Source organism: Tachyglossus aculeatus, chromosome 3, assembly GCF_015852505.1.
Source record: "Tachyglossus aculeatus isolate mTacAcu1 chromosome 3, mTacAcu1.pri, whole genome shotgun sequence".
Classification (NCBI taxonomy): Eukaryota; Metazoa; Chordata; class Mammalia; order Monotremata; family Tachyglossidae; genus Tachyglossus; species Tachyglossus aculeatus.
In genome coordinates this window covers 38,053,976-38,069,947 of record NC_052068.1, presented here as the reverse complement: position 1 = coordinate 38,069,947, position 15,972 = coordinate 38,053,976, and the positions used below count along the sequence as shown (strand labels likewise).

General features: G+C 53.0%; 1 protein-coding gene across 1 annotated transcript in view; it reads left to right on the top strand.

Annotated features, from left to right (window-relative positions):
* Window positions 1-15,702, top strand: part of LOC119925685 (maestro heat-like repeat-containing protein family member 1) — a 65,802-nt gene extending 50,100 nt beyond the window's left edge. The window contains 13 exon segments of the mRNA XM_038744062.1: window positions 664-818; window positions 1,133-1,262; window positions 1,802-1,995; window positions 3,055-3,192; window positions 5,087-5,204; window positions 7,243-7,383; window positions 8,429-8,602; window positions 9,513-9,671; window positions 10,193-10,315; window positions 10,595-10,697; window positions 11,655-11,720; window positions 15,385-15,464; window positions 15,466-15,702. Of these exon segments, the coding sequence (XP_038599990.1) occupies window positions 664-818; window positions 1,133-1,262; window positions 1,802-1,995; window positions 3,055-3,192; window positions 5,087-5,204; window positions 7,243-7,383; window positions 8,429-8,602; window positions 9,513-9,671; window positions 10,193-10,315; window positions 10,595-10,697; window positions 11,655-11,720; window positions 15,385-15,464; window positions 15,466-15,615 (1,731 nt within the window). The 3' untranslated portion in view covers window positions 15,616-15,702.
* Window positions 15,703-15,972: the final 270 nt, after the last annotated feature.

Genomic DNA, 15,972 nt, shown 5'->3' with positions numbered 1-15,972 from the left:
GCAGATGAGGTAACTGAGGCTCAGAGAAGTTAAGTGACTTGCCCAAGGTCACAGAGCAGACATATGGCAGAGCCGGGATTTGAACCCATGACCTCTGACTCCAAAGCCCGTGCTCTTTCCACTGGGCCACGCTGCTTCTCATGATGTCTGGGGGGTCCCGAAACTCCCCCCATCCTGTGGGGGTGTTGTTCCCAGAAAGCTGAAGCAACAACCTCAATGCAACAGCCACTTCTGTATTTGTTTATTCCCTTCCTCAGCCCTCGAGTCCATGTGTCCATGTGTATCATTCATTCTTATCACTCTGCCAATGTTTGTCAGTCTTCCCCATTAGAGTGTAAGTTCTTGGAGGGCAGAAACGGGGTCTTCTGCTTCTGTTGTGCTTTCCCAAGGCCTGGGTATAGTGCAGTGCATCCCAGAGGTGCTCAATGCCTATTATTGAGCACTTATTACTGTTGGGCTTGGGGCTGGATCAGAAGCTGGGGCCGGAACTGGGGCTGGGGCTGAGGTTACGCCTGAGGCTGGGGCTGGACGTGGGACTGAGCTTGGACCTAGGGTTGGAGGTGGGTTGGGCTGAGGCTGAGGCAGGGGACTGCCTGGCTGGAAGGGATGGAGGAGGACGGAGGAAGCTCGGGGCGGGAAGTGATCCCGGCTTGGCTTTTCCAGATCGGAGACATCGTCAACAGCATCTATGAGCGGCTCAGCACCCTGGTGGACTTGGCTTCTCGTCAGGAGGTGCTGCGGGCTGTGTGTGTGCTCGCTGGTAACAACACCCCCAAAGTGGTGCCCACCCTACTGGCCCGGCCCCTGCCCTGGGACAGGTATGGTCTTTCCTCCCGCTCTCCCCTCCGCCACCACCACCCCACCTATCTAACACAGACAGGGACAATGCCTCCCTCCCCAACCTGAACCCAGCACCCCTCTTCTCCCTCCTCTTCTTCTTGGCCTGCTTCCCAGTCTCGCCGGGGTCCCCTCTCCGGTAGCCCCTTGAGGGACAGGGACCGTGTCTAATTCCCACCCTTGTATTCTCTCCCAGCACTTAGTCCGGTGCTCTGAATAAATGTTGTCTGGAGTTGAGGCCGGCCAGAATGCAAAGCCATGAGAGCTCACGGCATGGCTGCTCTGGTCTCTTTAGCACCACGATGGAGCTGTGGAGGGGGCTGGGTACCCGGCGGGAGACCACGCTCAACGTCCTACAGATGCTCATGGCCATCCTGGAGGAGCCCCGCAGGGAGGAGGCCGAGATCTCCATTCAGTCCGTGGCGGTCAGCAGCGGGGCCGAGGGGCCGAGGGAACTAGAGCTGAAGAGAAAACGGGGTCCGGGGGACTAGAGGGGTCTGGAAAGCTGAGCAATGGAAGAGGGGAGGTGGAGTTGGGGGCGAGGAGTGGGAAGAGTGGCATCAGAGAGACTGGGGATGGGGCTTGGAACTCTACATCTGGGTTAGATAGCCTTGCTCTGGGCCACCAGTTTGGGGTTTGAAGTCGGGGGAAGAGGGCTTGTTGGTCGAAGCCTGGGATTCTCGGAGAAGTGGTTGGGGCTTGAGGTAGGGCATAGAAGGGACCAGGGCTGGGATCAGGGCCAGAACCTCCTCGCCTGGGGCCTGTCTTCAACTGACCCCGTGATTGTTCGGAGGCGGCCCAATGGCTACAGAGGAAATGAAGCAGTCCCCGTTTCTGCTTATCTCGACACCTGCAGGGGAGGGGTTGCTGGTGATGAGGAAGAGGAAGGAGGCGGGGTCGGGGTCTTCGAGGCTAGAAAGGAGAGGTGTCGGGCTGAGGCCGGGCCCGCTCCCCCCCACCCCAGGTGACATGTGCCCTGTGTGAGATGCTGTCGGGCCCCGAGTGTCAGGCGGCCGTGCAGGAGCTTTATCCCCGCCTTCTCCTGGCTGTGCTCAACCACCTGAACCAGGTCATCCAGCAGGACGTCCCCCCGTGCATGGTGGTGTACCACAAAGAGGGGCCCTCCGGGGGCCAGGGCAAGGTCTTTGATCCCACCAGGTGAGGGGACCCCCACCATAACCTCCTCCCATCCCGCACCTGGGGATTCCCAGATCCTTCAAGGATGGGCCACGCGGTCACACGCTGCTGCACGCACACATCCTGCTCATTCAGCCTCTCCCCTCAGTGGGAGCTGGTATGCCGGTCTCACTGACCCCAGGAACCCAGCCACTCCCTTTCTTTCTCCCCTGACCCTCACATTCGCACCCATCACAAAGGCCAAAATGATCTTTTTCTCTCTCCCTCACACACTGGTCCCTCCTGTTCTCCTTCCCTCCCTCCCATAATCACCCAGATTCCTGTCCCACTCTCAAATCCTCCTTCCTGTTCCTACTGCTCTCTGAGGCCTCCTATCAATGAATTAATAATGGTATGTATTGAGCGCTTACTATGTGCCAAGCACTCTTCTAAGCGCTGGGGAGGCTACAAGGTGATCAGGTTGTCCCACGGGGGGGCTCACACCCATGAATGAACACCACCTAACAGTCCCCACTCTCTCAATCAATTTGACCTGTCTCCAGCCTCCCAATCAATACTGCCTAAGTCCACAACCTCCAATCAATACTACCAGTCTCCAGCCCCTAATCAATTCTACCTAACAGTCTCCAGCCTCCCAATCAATAATAATAATGATAATGATGGCATTTATGAAGCACTTACTATGTGCAAAGCACCATTCTAAGCACTGGGGAAGTTACAAAGTGATCAGGTTGTCCCATGGCGGGGGCGTTCACAGTCTTAATCCCCATTTGACAGATGAGGTAACCCAGGCCCAGAGAAGTGAAGTGAGTTGCCCAAAGTCACTCAGCTGACAATTGGCAGAGCCGGGATTGGAACCCACGACCTCTGCCTCCAAATCTTGGGCTCTTTCCACTGAGCCAAGCTACTTCTCCTACGGCACCCGACGCCACCCTGGGGGACGTCCAGTGACTCTCAGGGCCCCTCAGGCAGCCACCTTCAGTCTGGAGAGTTGGACATAATGTCAGGGCAAGATGTTAGGGAGCCCTGTAGTCACTCATATTCTCCTTCCCTCCTCTGGCCCTCCCCCACCTCCTGCAGCTGTGCCCTGGAGGTCCTGAAGACGCTGCTCCTGGCTGCAGAGTACCTGGGAGTGATTGATCACGTTGACCATCATCGGGGTTGGGACCTGCTGTCCAGCCCCAGGGACTTCTATCTAGGGGTCATAGAGCTGACGAGGTGAGTTCCCTAAACCTCCCAGCCCTATCCCCCACTCAGTACTACTTAGCAGTCTTCAGCTTCCCAATCATTCATTCATTCAATCATATTTAATCAATCAATCAATCGATCGCATTTATTGAGCGCTTACTGTGTGCAGAGCACTGTACTAAGCGCTTGGGAAGTACAAGTTGGCAACATATAGAGACAGTCCCTACCCAACAGTGGGCTCACAGTCTAAAAGGGGGAGACAGAGAACAAAACCAAACATACTAACAAAATAAAATAAATAGAATAGATATCTACAAGGAAAATAAATAAATACATAAATAAATAGAGTAATAAATATGTACAAACATATATACATATATACAGGTGCTGTGGGGAAGGGAAGGAGGTAAGATGGGGGGGATGGAGGGGGGACGAGGGGGAGAGGAAGGAAGGGGCTCAGTCTGGGAAGGCCTCCTGGAGGAGGTGAGCTCTCAGTAGGGCCTTACTGTGTGCAGAACAATCAAAACTATCTAATGGTTTCCACCCTCCAATCAATATTACCTAATCGTCTCCACCCTCCAATCAATAGTACCTAGCAGTCTCCAGCCTCCCAGTCAACACTAGACTAGTCTTCTAGACTTTGAGCCCGTTGTTGAGTAGGGACCGTCTCTATATGTCACCAACTGGTACTTCCTAAGCGCTTAGTATAATGCTCTTCACACAGTAAGCGCTCAATAAATACGATTGAATGAATGAACACCACCTAACAGTCCCCAGTCTCTCAATCAATTTGGCCTGTCTCCAGCCTCCCAGTCAATATTGCCTAAGTCCACAGCCTCCAATCAATACTACCAGTCTCCAGCCCCTAATCAATTCTACCTAACAGTCTCCAGCCTCCCAATCAATAATAATAATAATAACAATAATGGTATTTATTCAGCGCTTACTATGTGCAAAGCACCATTCTAAGCCCTGGGGAAGTTACAAGGTGATCAGGTTGTCCCACGGGGGGCTCACAGTCTTCATCCCCATTTTACAGATGAGGTAACTGAGGCACAGAGAAGTAAAGTCACTTGCCCAAAGTCACACAGCCGAGAGTTGGTGGAGCTGGAATTTGAACCCGTGACCTCTGACTCCAAAGCCCGGGCTCTTTCCACTGAGCCACGCTGCTTCTCTAGTGCCTACCAGTCTCCAGCCCCCCAGCCTCCTGGTCCTCTTGAATGAATGAATGAATGAATGATGGCATTTATTAAGCGCTTACTATGTGCAAAGCACTGTTCTAAGCTCTGGGGAGGTTACAAGGTGATCAGGTTGTCCCACGTAGGGCTCACAGTCTTAATCCCCATTTTACAGACGAGGTAACTGAGGCACAGGGAAGCGAAGTGACTCTCCCAAAGTCACACTGCTGACAAGTGGTGGAGCCGGGATTTGAACCCATGACCTCTGACTCCAAAGCCCGGGCTCTTTCCAATCAATCAATCAATCAATTGTATTTATTGAGCGCTTACTGTGTGCAGAGCACTGTACTAAGCGCTTATAATAATGGCATTTATTAAGCGCTTACTATGTGCAAAGCACTGTTCTAAGCGCTGGGAGGGTTACAATGTGATCAGGTTGTCCCATGGGGGGCTCACAGTCTTAACCCCCATTTTACAGATGAGGTAACTGAGGCACAGAGAAGTTAAGTGACTTGTCCAAAGTCACACAGCTGACAATTGGCGGAGCCGGGATTTGAACCCATGACCTCTGACTCCAAAGCCCGTGCTCTTTTCCACTGAGCCACGCTGCTTCTCTACTGCCTAACAGTCTCTAGCCCCCAACCTCCGGTCCTCTTCATCGTGTTTCCCCCAAACCTCTGTCTTCAGCCCCTTCCGGGCCCTCGCCCTCCCCGCGACTAACCTTCCGTCTCACACGTCTCCTCCAGTGGCATGGTGAAGAGCTGTGCCCCCCGCATCCTGCTCCGCATCCTCAACCAGATCCGGCCGCTCCTCAACAGTCAGAATGTGCAGAAGCAGACCATGGCCAGGGCCTGCTTTGCTCAGGTGAGGTGCTGCTGGAAGGCTTGCCTTTTCCAGCTCGAATTCGGGGCCTGGCAGCTGGACAGAGCTCCAGGCCCCCAGAGTCCTGCCAGCTGGTCCGGTCACCTGTCCCAACTGGCAGCCTTCTGCCGACCCCATGATCCACCCCATCCTTGCTCTCCATCCGGCCCGGCTCCCACGCCCCTGTATCCTTTGGCTCCATCCCTTCTAGATGTGAGCCCACATCTAGACTGTGAGCCCGCTGTTGGGTAGGGACCGTCTCTATATGTTGCCAACTTAGACTTCCCAAGCGCTTAGTACAGTGCTCTGCACACAGTAAGCGCTCAATAAATATGATTGAATGAATCCCCTGTCCCTCATCCATCCTTTCTTCTCGAGCACACTCATTCATTCAGTCGTATTTATTGAGGGCTTACTGAGTACAGAGCACTGTGCTGAGCGCTTGGGAAGTTCAAGTTGGCAGCACATAGAGTCGGTCCCTACCCAACAGCAGGCTCCCAGTCTAGAAGGGGGAGACAGACAACGAAACAAAACATGTGGACAGGTGTCAAGTCGTCAGGACGGATAGAATTAAAGCTAGATGCACATCATTAACAAAATAAATAGAATAGTAAATAGGTACAAGTAAAATAAATAGAGTAATAAATCTGTACAGATATATATTCATTCATTCATTCAATCGTATTTATTGAGCGCTTACTGTGTGCAGAGCACTGTGCTAAGCGCTTGGGAAGTTCAAGTTGGCAACATATAGAGACGGTCCCTACCCAACAACGGGCTCACAGTCTAGAAGGGGGAGACAGAAAATGAAACAAAACATGTGGACAGGTGTCAAGTCGTCAGGACAGATAGAATTAAAGCTAGATGCACATCATTAGCAAAATAAATAGAATAGTAAATAGGTACAAGTAAAATAGAGTAATAAATCTGTACAGATATATATTCATTCATTCATTCATTCATTCATTCATTCATTCAATCGTATTTATTGAGCACTCCTGTGTGCAGGGCACTGTGCTAAGCGCTTGGGAAGTTCAAGTTGGCAACATATAGAGACGGTCCCTACCCAACAGCGGGCTCCCAGTCTAGAAGGGGGAGACAGACAACGAAACAAAACATATGGGCAGGTGTTAAGTCATCAGGACAGATAGAATTAAAACTAGATGCACATCATTAACAAAATAAATAGAATAGTAAATAGGTACAAGTAAAATAAATAGAGTAATAAATCTGTACAGATATATATTCATTCATTCATTCAATCGTATTTATTGAGCGCTTACTGTGTGCAGAGCACTGTGCTAAGCGCTTGGGAAGTTCAAGTTGGCAACATATAGAGACGGTCCCTACCCAACAACGGGCTCACAGTCTAGAAGGGGGAGACAGACAATGAAACAAAACATGTGGACAGGTGTGAAGTCATCAGGACAGGCAGAATTAAAGCTAGATGCACATCCTTAACAAAATAAATAGAATAGTAAATAGGTACAAGTAAAATAGAGTAATAAATCTGTACATATATATATATATATATATACAAGTATACACATATGTATATATATATATACAAGTGATGTGGGGAGGGGAAGGAGGTACGGCGGGGGGGTGATGGGGAGGAGGAGAGGAAAAAGGGGGCTCAGTCTGGGAAGGCCTCTTGGAGGAGGTGAGCTATCAGTAGGGCTTTGAAGGGAGAAAGAGAGCTAGCTTGGCGGATGTGCGGAGGGAGGGCATTCCAGGCCAGGGGGAGGATGTGGGCCGGGGGTCGGAGGTAGGACAGGCGAGAACGAGATACAGTGAGGAGAACAAGGTACAACCCTGACCACCCCATTTCCTTCGAACCCTCCTGGGCAGTCGGTGAAGAGCTAGGGGCTGGCCAGACAGGGCTCTATCTCCCACCGGACACGGGTGGAGACCACTCAACCCCACCACCTCTTTACAACTCGGGGCTCCTGGAGCTGAGGGAAGTGGGCAGAGTTCTGCTCGTAAGACCCTGTTCGGATCGAGGTCAGTTCCCCTTCCATCCCTCTCGGTCTCCCCGCAGCTCCTGTGGCACCGCACCGTGGCCGAGACCCCGGAGCAAGACTTCTTGGCCCAGGTGATCAAGTGGATGAGGGAGCCGAGCCCCATCATGAAGGAAGTCGGGCTGCGGGGCTTCAGCAACCTGGCGCTGCACCCCGGGAAGGTGAGATCGCTCCAGGTTGGGTGGCCGTGGCGGCGGTGAGGGGAGAGGGAGGAGCAGGAGGGACCTGGGCAGCCGATGAAGGGGAAAGCTGGCATCCAGATGCAGGGAACCCTCGACGAGTGGGGCATCTCTAATCCACCTGTCCTAGATGCCCTTGGGCCCGCCCCGGGAGCCCCAGTCTTCATCAGCTGCGGTCGTTGGTTTAGTGCCTCTGAGGAGTAAAACACGGTGCTAAGTGCTGGGCTTTAAGTAAGACTAAAGGCTCACTTCTAGACTGTGAGCCCACTGTTGGGTAGGGACCGTCTCTATATGTTGCCAACTTGTACTTCCCAGGCGCTTAGTACAGTGCTCTGCACACAGTAAGCGCTCAATAACTACGATTGAATGAATGAAGTAGGACCTGGTCCCTGACCCACATGCAGTTCTCAGTCTGAAGTGGGGAAGACAGACCCCTAAGGAAAAACCACACTCTGTTTCAAATACAGTTCATCACTGGAAAGTAATGGAAGTAAAAATGACCATTTTGTTACTGCTTGGAGAGGCAAGTCCTTGGGTTTCTTCCCCATGTTCTCAACACTGTGCTGATGGCTTCTAATCCCAGCTCTGCCACTTGTCTCCTGTGCTACCTTGGGCAAGTCATTTCTCTGGGCCTCAGTGACCTCATCCGTAAAATGGAGATTGAGACTCTGAGCCCTACGTGGGACTGTATCCAACCCAGTTTGCTTGGATCCATCCTAGCACTTAGTACAGTGCCTGGCATATAGTGAGCACTGAACGAATACCATAATAATAATAGTTATTATCATTATTATTATTATTATCATTCTCCTCTCCCGTGGGAACCGGGACCTCTTTCCCAGAGTTGGAAGGAAGAGAGGAGCTGCATCGGGTCATTAGGATCCCCCCTTCCCTTCCGTTCCTGGATTCTTGAGGCCCTCAGCTTCCAGCCCCAGTTCACTGGGGCTCCCTGGGGCTCCAGCTCCCCAGTCTCCCCCGGTATCATGCCCAGGCTGGGCTGGAGTGAAACGGTCCCTCTGCCCGGCAGTGGGCTGCCCTGCAGGGGATGCTGCCCTCTCTGAGGGGCTTCCTGAAGGAGGAGGAGCGGGTGACCATCCAGGCCGTGAAGGGGATGCGCAATGTCATCTGCACTGGCCAAGGCGAGGAGACCAAAGTGGCCTTCTCCAGCATCTCCCAGCAACTGCGTCCGCTCATCAATGATGTAGGATCTAGTTTCAGGGGTCCGGGTGGTGGACCAGAGGGCGGGGGGAGGAGAGGGGGCAGGAAACAGCATAAGGCAGCCATGCTTTTTGGAGAGGATCCCTTGGCAGGACCATAGGAATTGATGACAGATGTGCTTCTCACCTAGAGGAAGTCCGATGGATCCAGGCTCCTCACTCCCTCTGCTGCCCCCGGCCTGGGATCCAAATGTTCTGGGCTGGAGAAGGTCTCCTCTGGGCTGGGTGACAAGCTGAAAGTAGCGCAGTGGCTTAGTGAATTAGATCACACTTGACCTTGGACAAGTCACTTCGCTTCTCTGTGCCTCAGTTGCCTCATCTGTAAAATTCAGTTGTATTTATTGAGTGCTTTCTGTGTCCAAAGCACTAAGCACTCGGGAGAGCACAGTACAACAACCAACAGACACATTCCTGTGAGCCCCACGTGGGACAGGGACTGTGTCCAACCTGATTAACTTGTATCTCCCCCGTGCTTAGAACAGTGTTTGGCACACAGTAAGTGCTCAACAAGTTCCCTAATTATTATTACTATTAGCTATTTGTGTGGGAGGAGAGGGGCTGAGGAGTGGGGGAAGTGCTCTTTGACCCTGCAGGGGAGAGCAAGCAGCTAGTGACGGGCTGGACTGGAGGAGGAGGAGGAGGAGGAGGAGGGGGAGGAGGAGGACTAGGAGGATGAGGAGGACGAGGACGAGGAGGAGGCCCGAGAGTGGGGCAAGCTTCTCTCAATTTAGCCTGACAGCCTCCTGTGCTGCTGTTCTCCGGTCCCTCAAAATGGTTCCCTCCCCTGCTGGCGAGCTCAGTCCGGCCTGCCCTTCTGCCCCTGGTCTGCCCTACCCCTCTGCCCTCCATCCTCCCCTCTTCCCGTCCACCCCTCTGGCCCTCTGCCACCGACAGGAGCGGTGCAGGGTGCGCATCTCAGCCACGGCGGCTCTGGCCCGGATGCTGCACTGCGTGTACAAGTTCAAGCCGGGCTCCAAGCTGCGCAGGGAAATCTATGGCTTCATGGTGCCGCTGATGCTCAGCATGCAGGACAACAACCTCGAAGTGGTCAAGGTCAGAGTCTCTGCCTCACCCCCTCTCCAACCCGGCATCGCCCCATCCCATCTCATCCTCACTCCATCCCACCTCGTCGCCACCTCATCCCCCTCACCGTCTCATCTCATCCCATTCCACTCCATCCCATTAGATCCCATCTCACCCCATCCTACCCCAATCCCCAACCCAACCCACTACACCTCAACCGTGCTGGGGAAGAAAGTTTAGCGGTTGCTGGGAACGATCCCGTCCCATCCCATCCCATCAGCCCTGGTTCTGCTCACCATCTCTCTGGCTCATGAGTCCCTTGCCAGTCTCTGGTCTGCCCCAGGGCTCAGCCTCTCTGTTTCCCCAGCTCCTCCCTCCCACCCCTGCCCCGGTTTGCCCAGCACCCGGGTCCCGTTGTTTCACCAGGTGTCCCATCGGATGCCCGGGGCTCACCTGGGGCTCCCGATCCAGACGGGCAGAGGGAGGGTGAGGTTTGGCTGGGTCAGGCCCCTGCTCCCGCAACTGCCGGGGCTCTGCTGTGCCGCACTCAGGCTTGTGGAGGGGCTCTGACGGCGCTGGCCCGGGTGATGGGGTGGACGGCCCCTATGCAAATGTTCCAGCACATGACCCTGAGTGACCACTTCCAGGTCCTGGCGGAAACATGCAAGTACCTGGTGAGTGGGCAGGTTTCGGGATGGGGTGGTGGGTGGGGGCAGGTGGCAGGCAGGCCTCGGCTCTAGGGTGGAGGTTGGCCTAGCTGGGACCCCCGGGAGCCACGGCTTCCATCCACTCCATTGTCTCCCATTCTGCTTCCTTCCTTAAACCGGTCCTGAAGCCCTCCTCCATCCTCTTGGGCCACACTTCTCCCGTTTCCCCAGGCATTCTGGTCCCCGATCCTTCCCCATCCAACTGGCCTGCCGAACGGCCCCTCCTCAAACTCCTTGTCTCCGCAGACCGTCAAGCACTGGGACCTTGTCGGGGAGTTCCTGCTGCAGAGCCTGGCCTTCCTGAAGAGCCCCCAGCCTTTCCTGAGGGAGGCGGCGGCCAGCTTCATCGGTACGGCCGGGGCCCGCCCATCCCCTTCGCCCTCATTTCTCACCCTCCACCCCTCCCCCTGCCCCCACCACCATTCCAGCTAGGTTAGAACTGGCCTCCTATTTCCCTGACAGTGTGTCCTCTTCGAGAGAAGCTTCATCTAGGACCCTGGGGCCCTAGAAAAATGATCAGGATGGAAATGGCATCAGGAGAGAGGGAGGAGGAGACACCTCTTCCACCTTCGGACTTGCGTGGCCTTCCCCATTACCCGGTTTCTCACTCCTGCAGTGTGATAGATCTAACTGGCTTGACAAGGGTCCTGCTCCTCACCCTCAGGGACTTGGTGTCTCTTTTTGGAGCCCCTGGACTTTTAAGCCCCATCTGTCACCCTCCCCAGGCCCTCCTCCCGCCACCCCCCTACCCCCAAGCAAAGTCCTCATTCTCTTCCTGCCTTCCCACCAGTTCTCATCGGCAGATGAATGAGGGCAGCCTGGTCTAGTGGAAAGAGCACAGGCTTGGGACTCAAAGGACCTGGGTTCTAATCCCAGCTCTGCCACTTGAGTGTTTTATGACCTTGGACAAGTCTATTAACTTCACTGAGCCTCAATTACCTCATCTGCAAAATGGAGATTAAGACTGTGAGCCCCATGTCAGATAGGGACTGTAGCCAACCTCATAATATTGTATCTACACCAATGTTTAGTTCAGTGCCTGGCACAGAGTAGACACTTAACAAATACCATCCAAAACCACCCCCAAAACTGCAGTTGTCTCTTCAGGGCTTCCTCCATTTGTGGGAGTACAAGCTTCTGAAGGGCAGCGTTCGGGTCTACTAACTCTATTACACTCTCCCAAGCATCGAATAGAGTGCTCTGCACAGAGTAGGTACTCAATTGGTTGATTGAGATCCCCAACTTCCTTGGAGTGGGCTGGTGAAAGTGTGGTCTCTGGAAGGACAGAGTCAATTTCCACCCCCAGGACTGACCATCAAGAGGATGAGCCTCATCCACGTGCAGGAGGAGGATGTGGAACTGCTGATCAGCTGTGAGTCAATCAATCAATCGTATTTATTGAGCGCTTACTGTGTGCAGAGCACTGTACTAAGCGCTTAGGAAGTACAAGTTGGCAACATATAGAGACGGTCCCTACCCAACAGTGGGCTCACAGTCTAGAAGAGTCCAGGGCAGGTCCTTGTGGGCTGGAGGATGGGGGCACAACCTTTCTGAGGGCCAATCAGATGGCAGGGTGGGAACTCGGCCACACACAGGAAGGATCCCAAAACAGCCTTTCTTCTTTGATGGAACCCAAACATCCAAAGCTAACCAAAAGTGACTTGGGGGCAGAGGTGGGGAATTCCTCTCCTCCAATTCTCTCCTCAATCCCCTCCAATCTGGCTTCTGTCCCCTTCGTTCCACAGAAACCACCCTCTCATTGCTCACCAATGATCTCCTTCTTGCCAAATCCAACGGCCTCTACTCCCTCCTACTCCTCTTCGACACTGTGGACCACCCCCGTCTGTTGGAAGCATTATCCAAACTTGGCTTCACTGGCTCTGTCCTCTCCTGGTTCTCCTTTTATCTCTCTGGCCATTCATTCTAAGTCTCCTTCGCGGGCCCCTCCTCCGCCTCCCACCCCCTAACTGTGGGGATACCTCAAGGTTTAGTTCTGAGTTTTCTTCTGTTCTCCATCTTCACCGACTTCCTTGGAGAACTCATTCAGTCCAATAGCTTCAACTACCATCTCTATGTGGATGATACCCAAATCTACATCTCCAGCCCTTATCTCTCTCCCTCTCTCCAGTCTCACATCTCCTTCTGCCTTCAGGACATCTCTACTTGGAAGTCCTCCAGTCACCTCAAATGTAACATGTCCCAAACTGAGTTCCTTATCTTCCCACCCAAGCCCCGCCCTCCCCCTGGCTTTCTCATCAGTGTAGGCAGTACCAATCAATCAATCAATCAATCAATCAATCAATCAATCACATTTATTGAGCACTTACTGTGTGCAGAGCACTGTACTAAGCACTTGGGAAGTACAAGTTGGCAGCATATAGATATGGTCCCTACCCAACAGTAGGCTCACAGTCTAGAAGGGGGAGATGGAGAACAAAACAAAACATATTAACAAAATAAAATAAATAGAATATATATGTACAAGTAAAATAAATAAATAGAGTAATAAATACGTACAAACATATATACATATATACAGGTGCTGTGGGGAAGGGAAGGAGGTAAGGTGGGGGGGATGGAGAGGGGGAGGAGGGGGAGAGGAAGGAGGGGGCTCAGTCTGGGAAGGCCTCCTGGAGGAGGTGAGCTCTCAGTACCACCATCCTTCCTGTCTCACAAGTCCCAAACCTTGGTATTATCCTTGACTCCTCTTTGTCATTCAACCCACCTATTCAATCTAGCTCCAAATCCTGTCGGTCCCACCTTTACAACTTCGTTAAAGTTCACCTTTCCTCTCCATCCCAACTGCTACCATGTTAATACAATCCCTCATCCTATCCCGCCTCATCCTATAATGCATCGGCCTCCTTGCTGACCTCCCAGCCTCCTGTCTATCTCCTCCCCAGTCCACACTTCACTAGCTGCCCGGATTATTTTTCTACAAAACCACTCAGGACCTGTCACTCAACCGGCTCCTCAAAAAACTCCAGTGATTGGCCATCCACCTCTGCATCAAACAAAAACTCCTCACCATTGGCTTTAAAGCACTCCACCACCTTTCCCCTTCCTCCCTCACCTCGCTTCTCTCCTTCTACAACCCCATCCACATGCTTCGCTCCTCTAGTGCGATCCTTCTCACTGGGCCTCCAGCTCGCCTGTCTCGCCTCTGACCCCTAGACCACATCCTGCCTCTGGCCTGGAACTCCCTCCCTCCTCAAATCCGACAGACAATTACTCTCCACCGCTTTAAAGCCTTATTGAGGGCACATCATCTCCAGAAGGCCTTCTCAGACTAAGTCCCACCTTTCCTCATCTTCCACTCCCTTCTGCATTGCCCTGCTTTCTCCCTTTGCTCTCCCCCACCCCTCCCAGCCCCAAAGCACTTCTGTACATAACTGTAATTTTATTTATTTGCATTGATGTCTGTCTCTCTCCCTCTATACAGTAAGCTCATTGTGGGCAGGGAATGGGTCTGTTTATTGTTGTACCGTACTCTCCCAGGTAATAATAATAATAATAATAATGATGGCATTTGTTAAGCGCTTACTATGTGCAAAGTACTGTTCTAAGCACTGGGGGAGGGATACGAGGTGATCAGGTTGTCCCATGTGGGGCTCACAGTCTTCATCCCCATTTTCCAGATGAGGTAACTGAGGCTCAGAGAAGTTAAGTGACTTGCCCAAGGTCACACAGCAGACATGTGGCGGAGCTGGGATTAGAACCCATGACCTCTGGCTCCAAAGCCCAGGCTCTTTCCACTAAGCCACGCTGCTTCTCTACGTGCTCAGTGCTCAGTACAGTACAATCCACACAGCAAGTGCTCAATAAGTATGATTGAATTGAAATTGAATTGAATGGGGAGCCTCCCCAAATCCGTTACCCTCTCCCATGAGATCCATTTATTCATTCGTATTTACTGAGCACTTACTGAATGCAGAGTCACGTACTAAGCGCTTGGGAGAGTACCATATAACAATAAATGGACATAATCCCTGCCCACAATGAGTTTACAGTCTAGAGGAGGAGACACATTAATAGAAATCAATCATAGATATAACAAATTACAGATATAATAAATCAGGTACAGATCTCCACCTCTCGATCTTCTGCCCTGGGGGAGATTGATGGATGGGGGTTGGGGGGGGGGAGGGGGCAGGAGATTTATTTGAATTTTTCACCAAGGCCTAGAAAGACATTTTTTTCCTTTCCTCCATCTGGACTCTCCCACTGATGCTCCTAGCCTTCCAAGTGCTCTCTCTGTCTCTGCCTCACCATTCCTCTCCCTCTCCCTCTCCATTCCTTCCCCTCCTCTTCCTCTTTCCCCCCCCCCCCCCCCCCCCCAACCCGGGGCTGTGGACCTCCGGAATTTAACTTGCTGCGGCCTCCCTGTGTAAGCCAAAGGGAAAATTCCCATAGAGAAGGCAAACTCCTCTGTGTCTCCCCACTGCTCAGAGATTCCAGCACCAGGAATGCAGGTTGTTATTTCTTGGGTCTCCAATCGTCATGGCCCTCGGGACATTGGTGTCATTGGTGTACTGATTCTGAGAGAAGGTTCGTGCAGTTGGGATCAAGGTTATCAGAACTCTAGGTGTTGGTTCTCAGGGTGAGGGACCCCACGTCTCACTCCTTCTAGAATCCACTCATCCTGTCTGCCCGGTCCAGGGCCAGGTTTCACAGAAGCCCCATGGAACTGGTTGATGAGGCGGGGAAGCCACTTGCACCAGCAACTGTGTTTCATCTTTCTAATCAAAAGCCCTGATACTGCCCCTGAGGATCGATCTTCCCTTTGGTTGGCAGTGGGGATGCGCCTCCTTCTTCTGATTAGCAGTAACCTTTTCCTCCAATTAGTAGTAGCTTCACATCCTTCCAAAGTCATTGCTAGCTCTCAGGCCTCCCATTTTTCAGAAGAAACGCCAGTTTCTTTAGCTTCTTCCGAGTGATCTGCTGACACGAGGGATGGAGCGGGATGCTCTAGGGTAAGGGGTGGGGAGCTGTTCCATATCCGGAAGCATCTGAGCCTCCTCTTCTTTCTCCGACAGCCCTCGCGGCTCTGAAGAACGATCCCGTGGCCACCGTCCGTGCTGTGGCTGTTGCGGCCCTCAGGAACGTGGACCTGGCCTGCGGCGTGCCCCAGGTGGCCGTCTCCCGGCTTCGGCGCCTCAGCAACCGCATCTTCCAAGGCTCCAGCCTGCGTGCGCATCCCAAGAAGCGGCTCTTCAAAAGCCACCTCCAAAGCGAGCCCTCTGATAGGCTGGGCAGCAGTTTCATGAACTGCCTTAGGAGCTGTTTTCCGAGGAGCTGGTGGAGCAGAGGTCAGAGAGTGGCGGAGGCCCAAGGGACTGAGACAGGAGTCCGGTAGGAGGAAGCCTTCTGGGGGGGTCCTGAATCAAGACCACGAGGTTTATCCAACCAAAGTCGTGTCCCTTCCAAGGGTCAGGCTGGAGGCCCAGCCCCAGCCCCGGCCCCAGGCCTGGCTCTAAGGCTATTGCTGCGAGCCGGGGCCTGTAGAGGAATGACCTGAGTCTGCCCTCATCGCCTCAATAAAACTCTTTGATTTCTAGGATCTCGTTGAGTCAATCCCTCGAGGTAGTGGGCCGAGCCTGGGGAATGGGGCCCAGGGCTGCTAG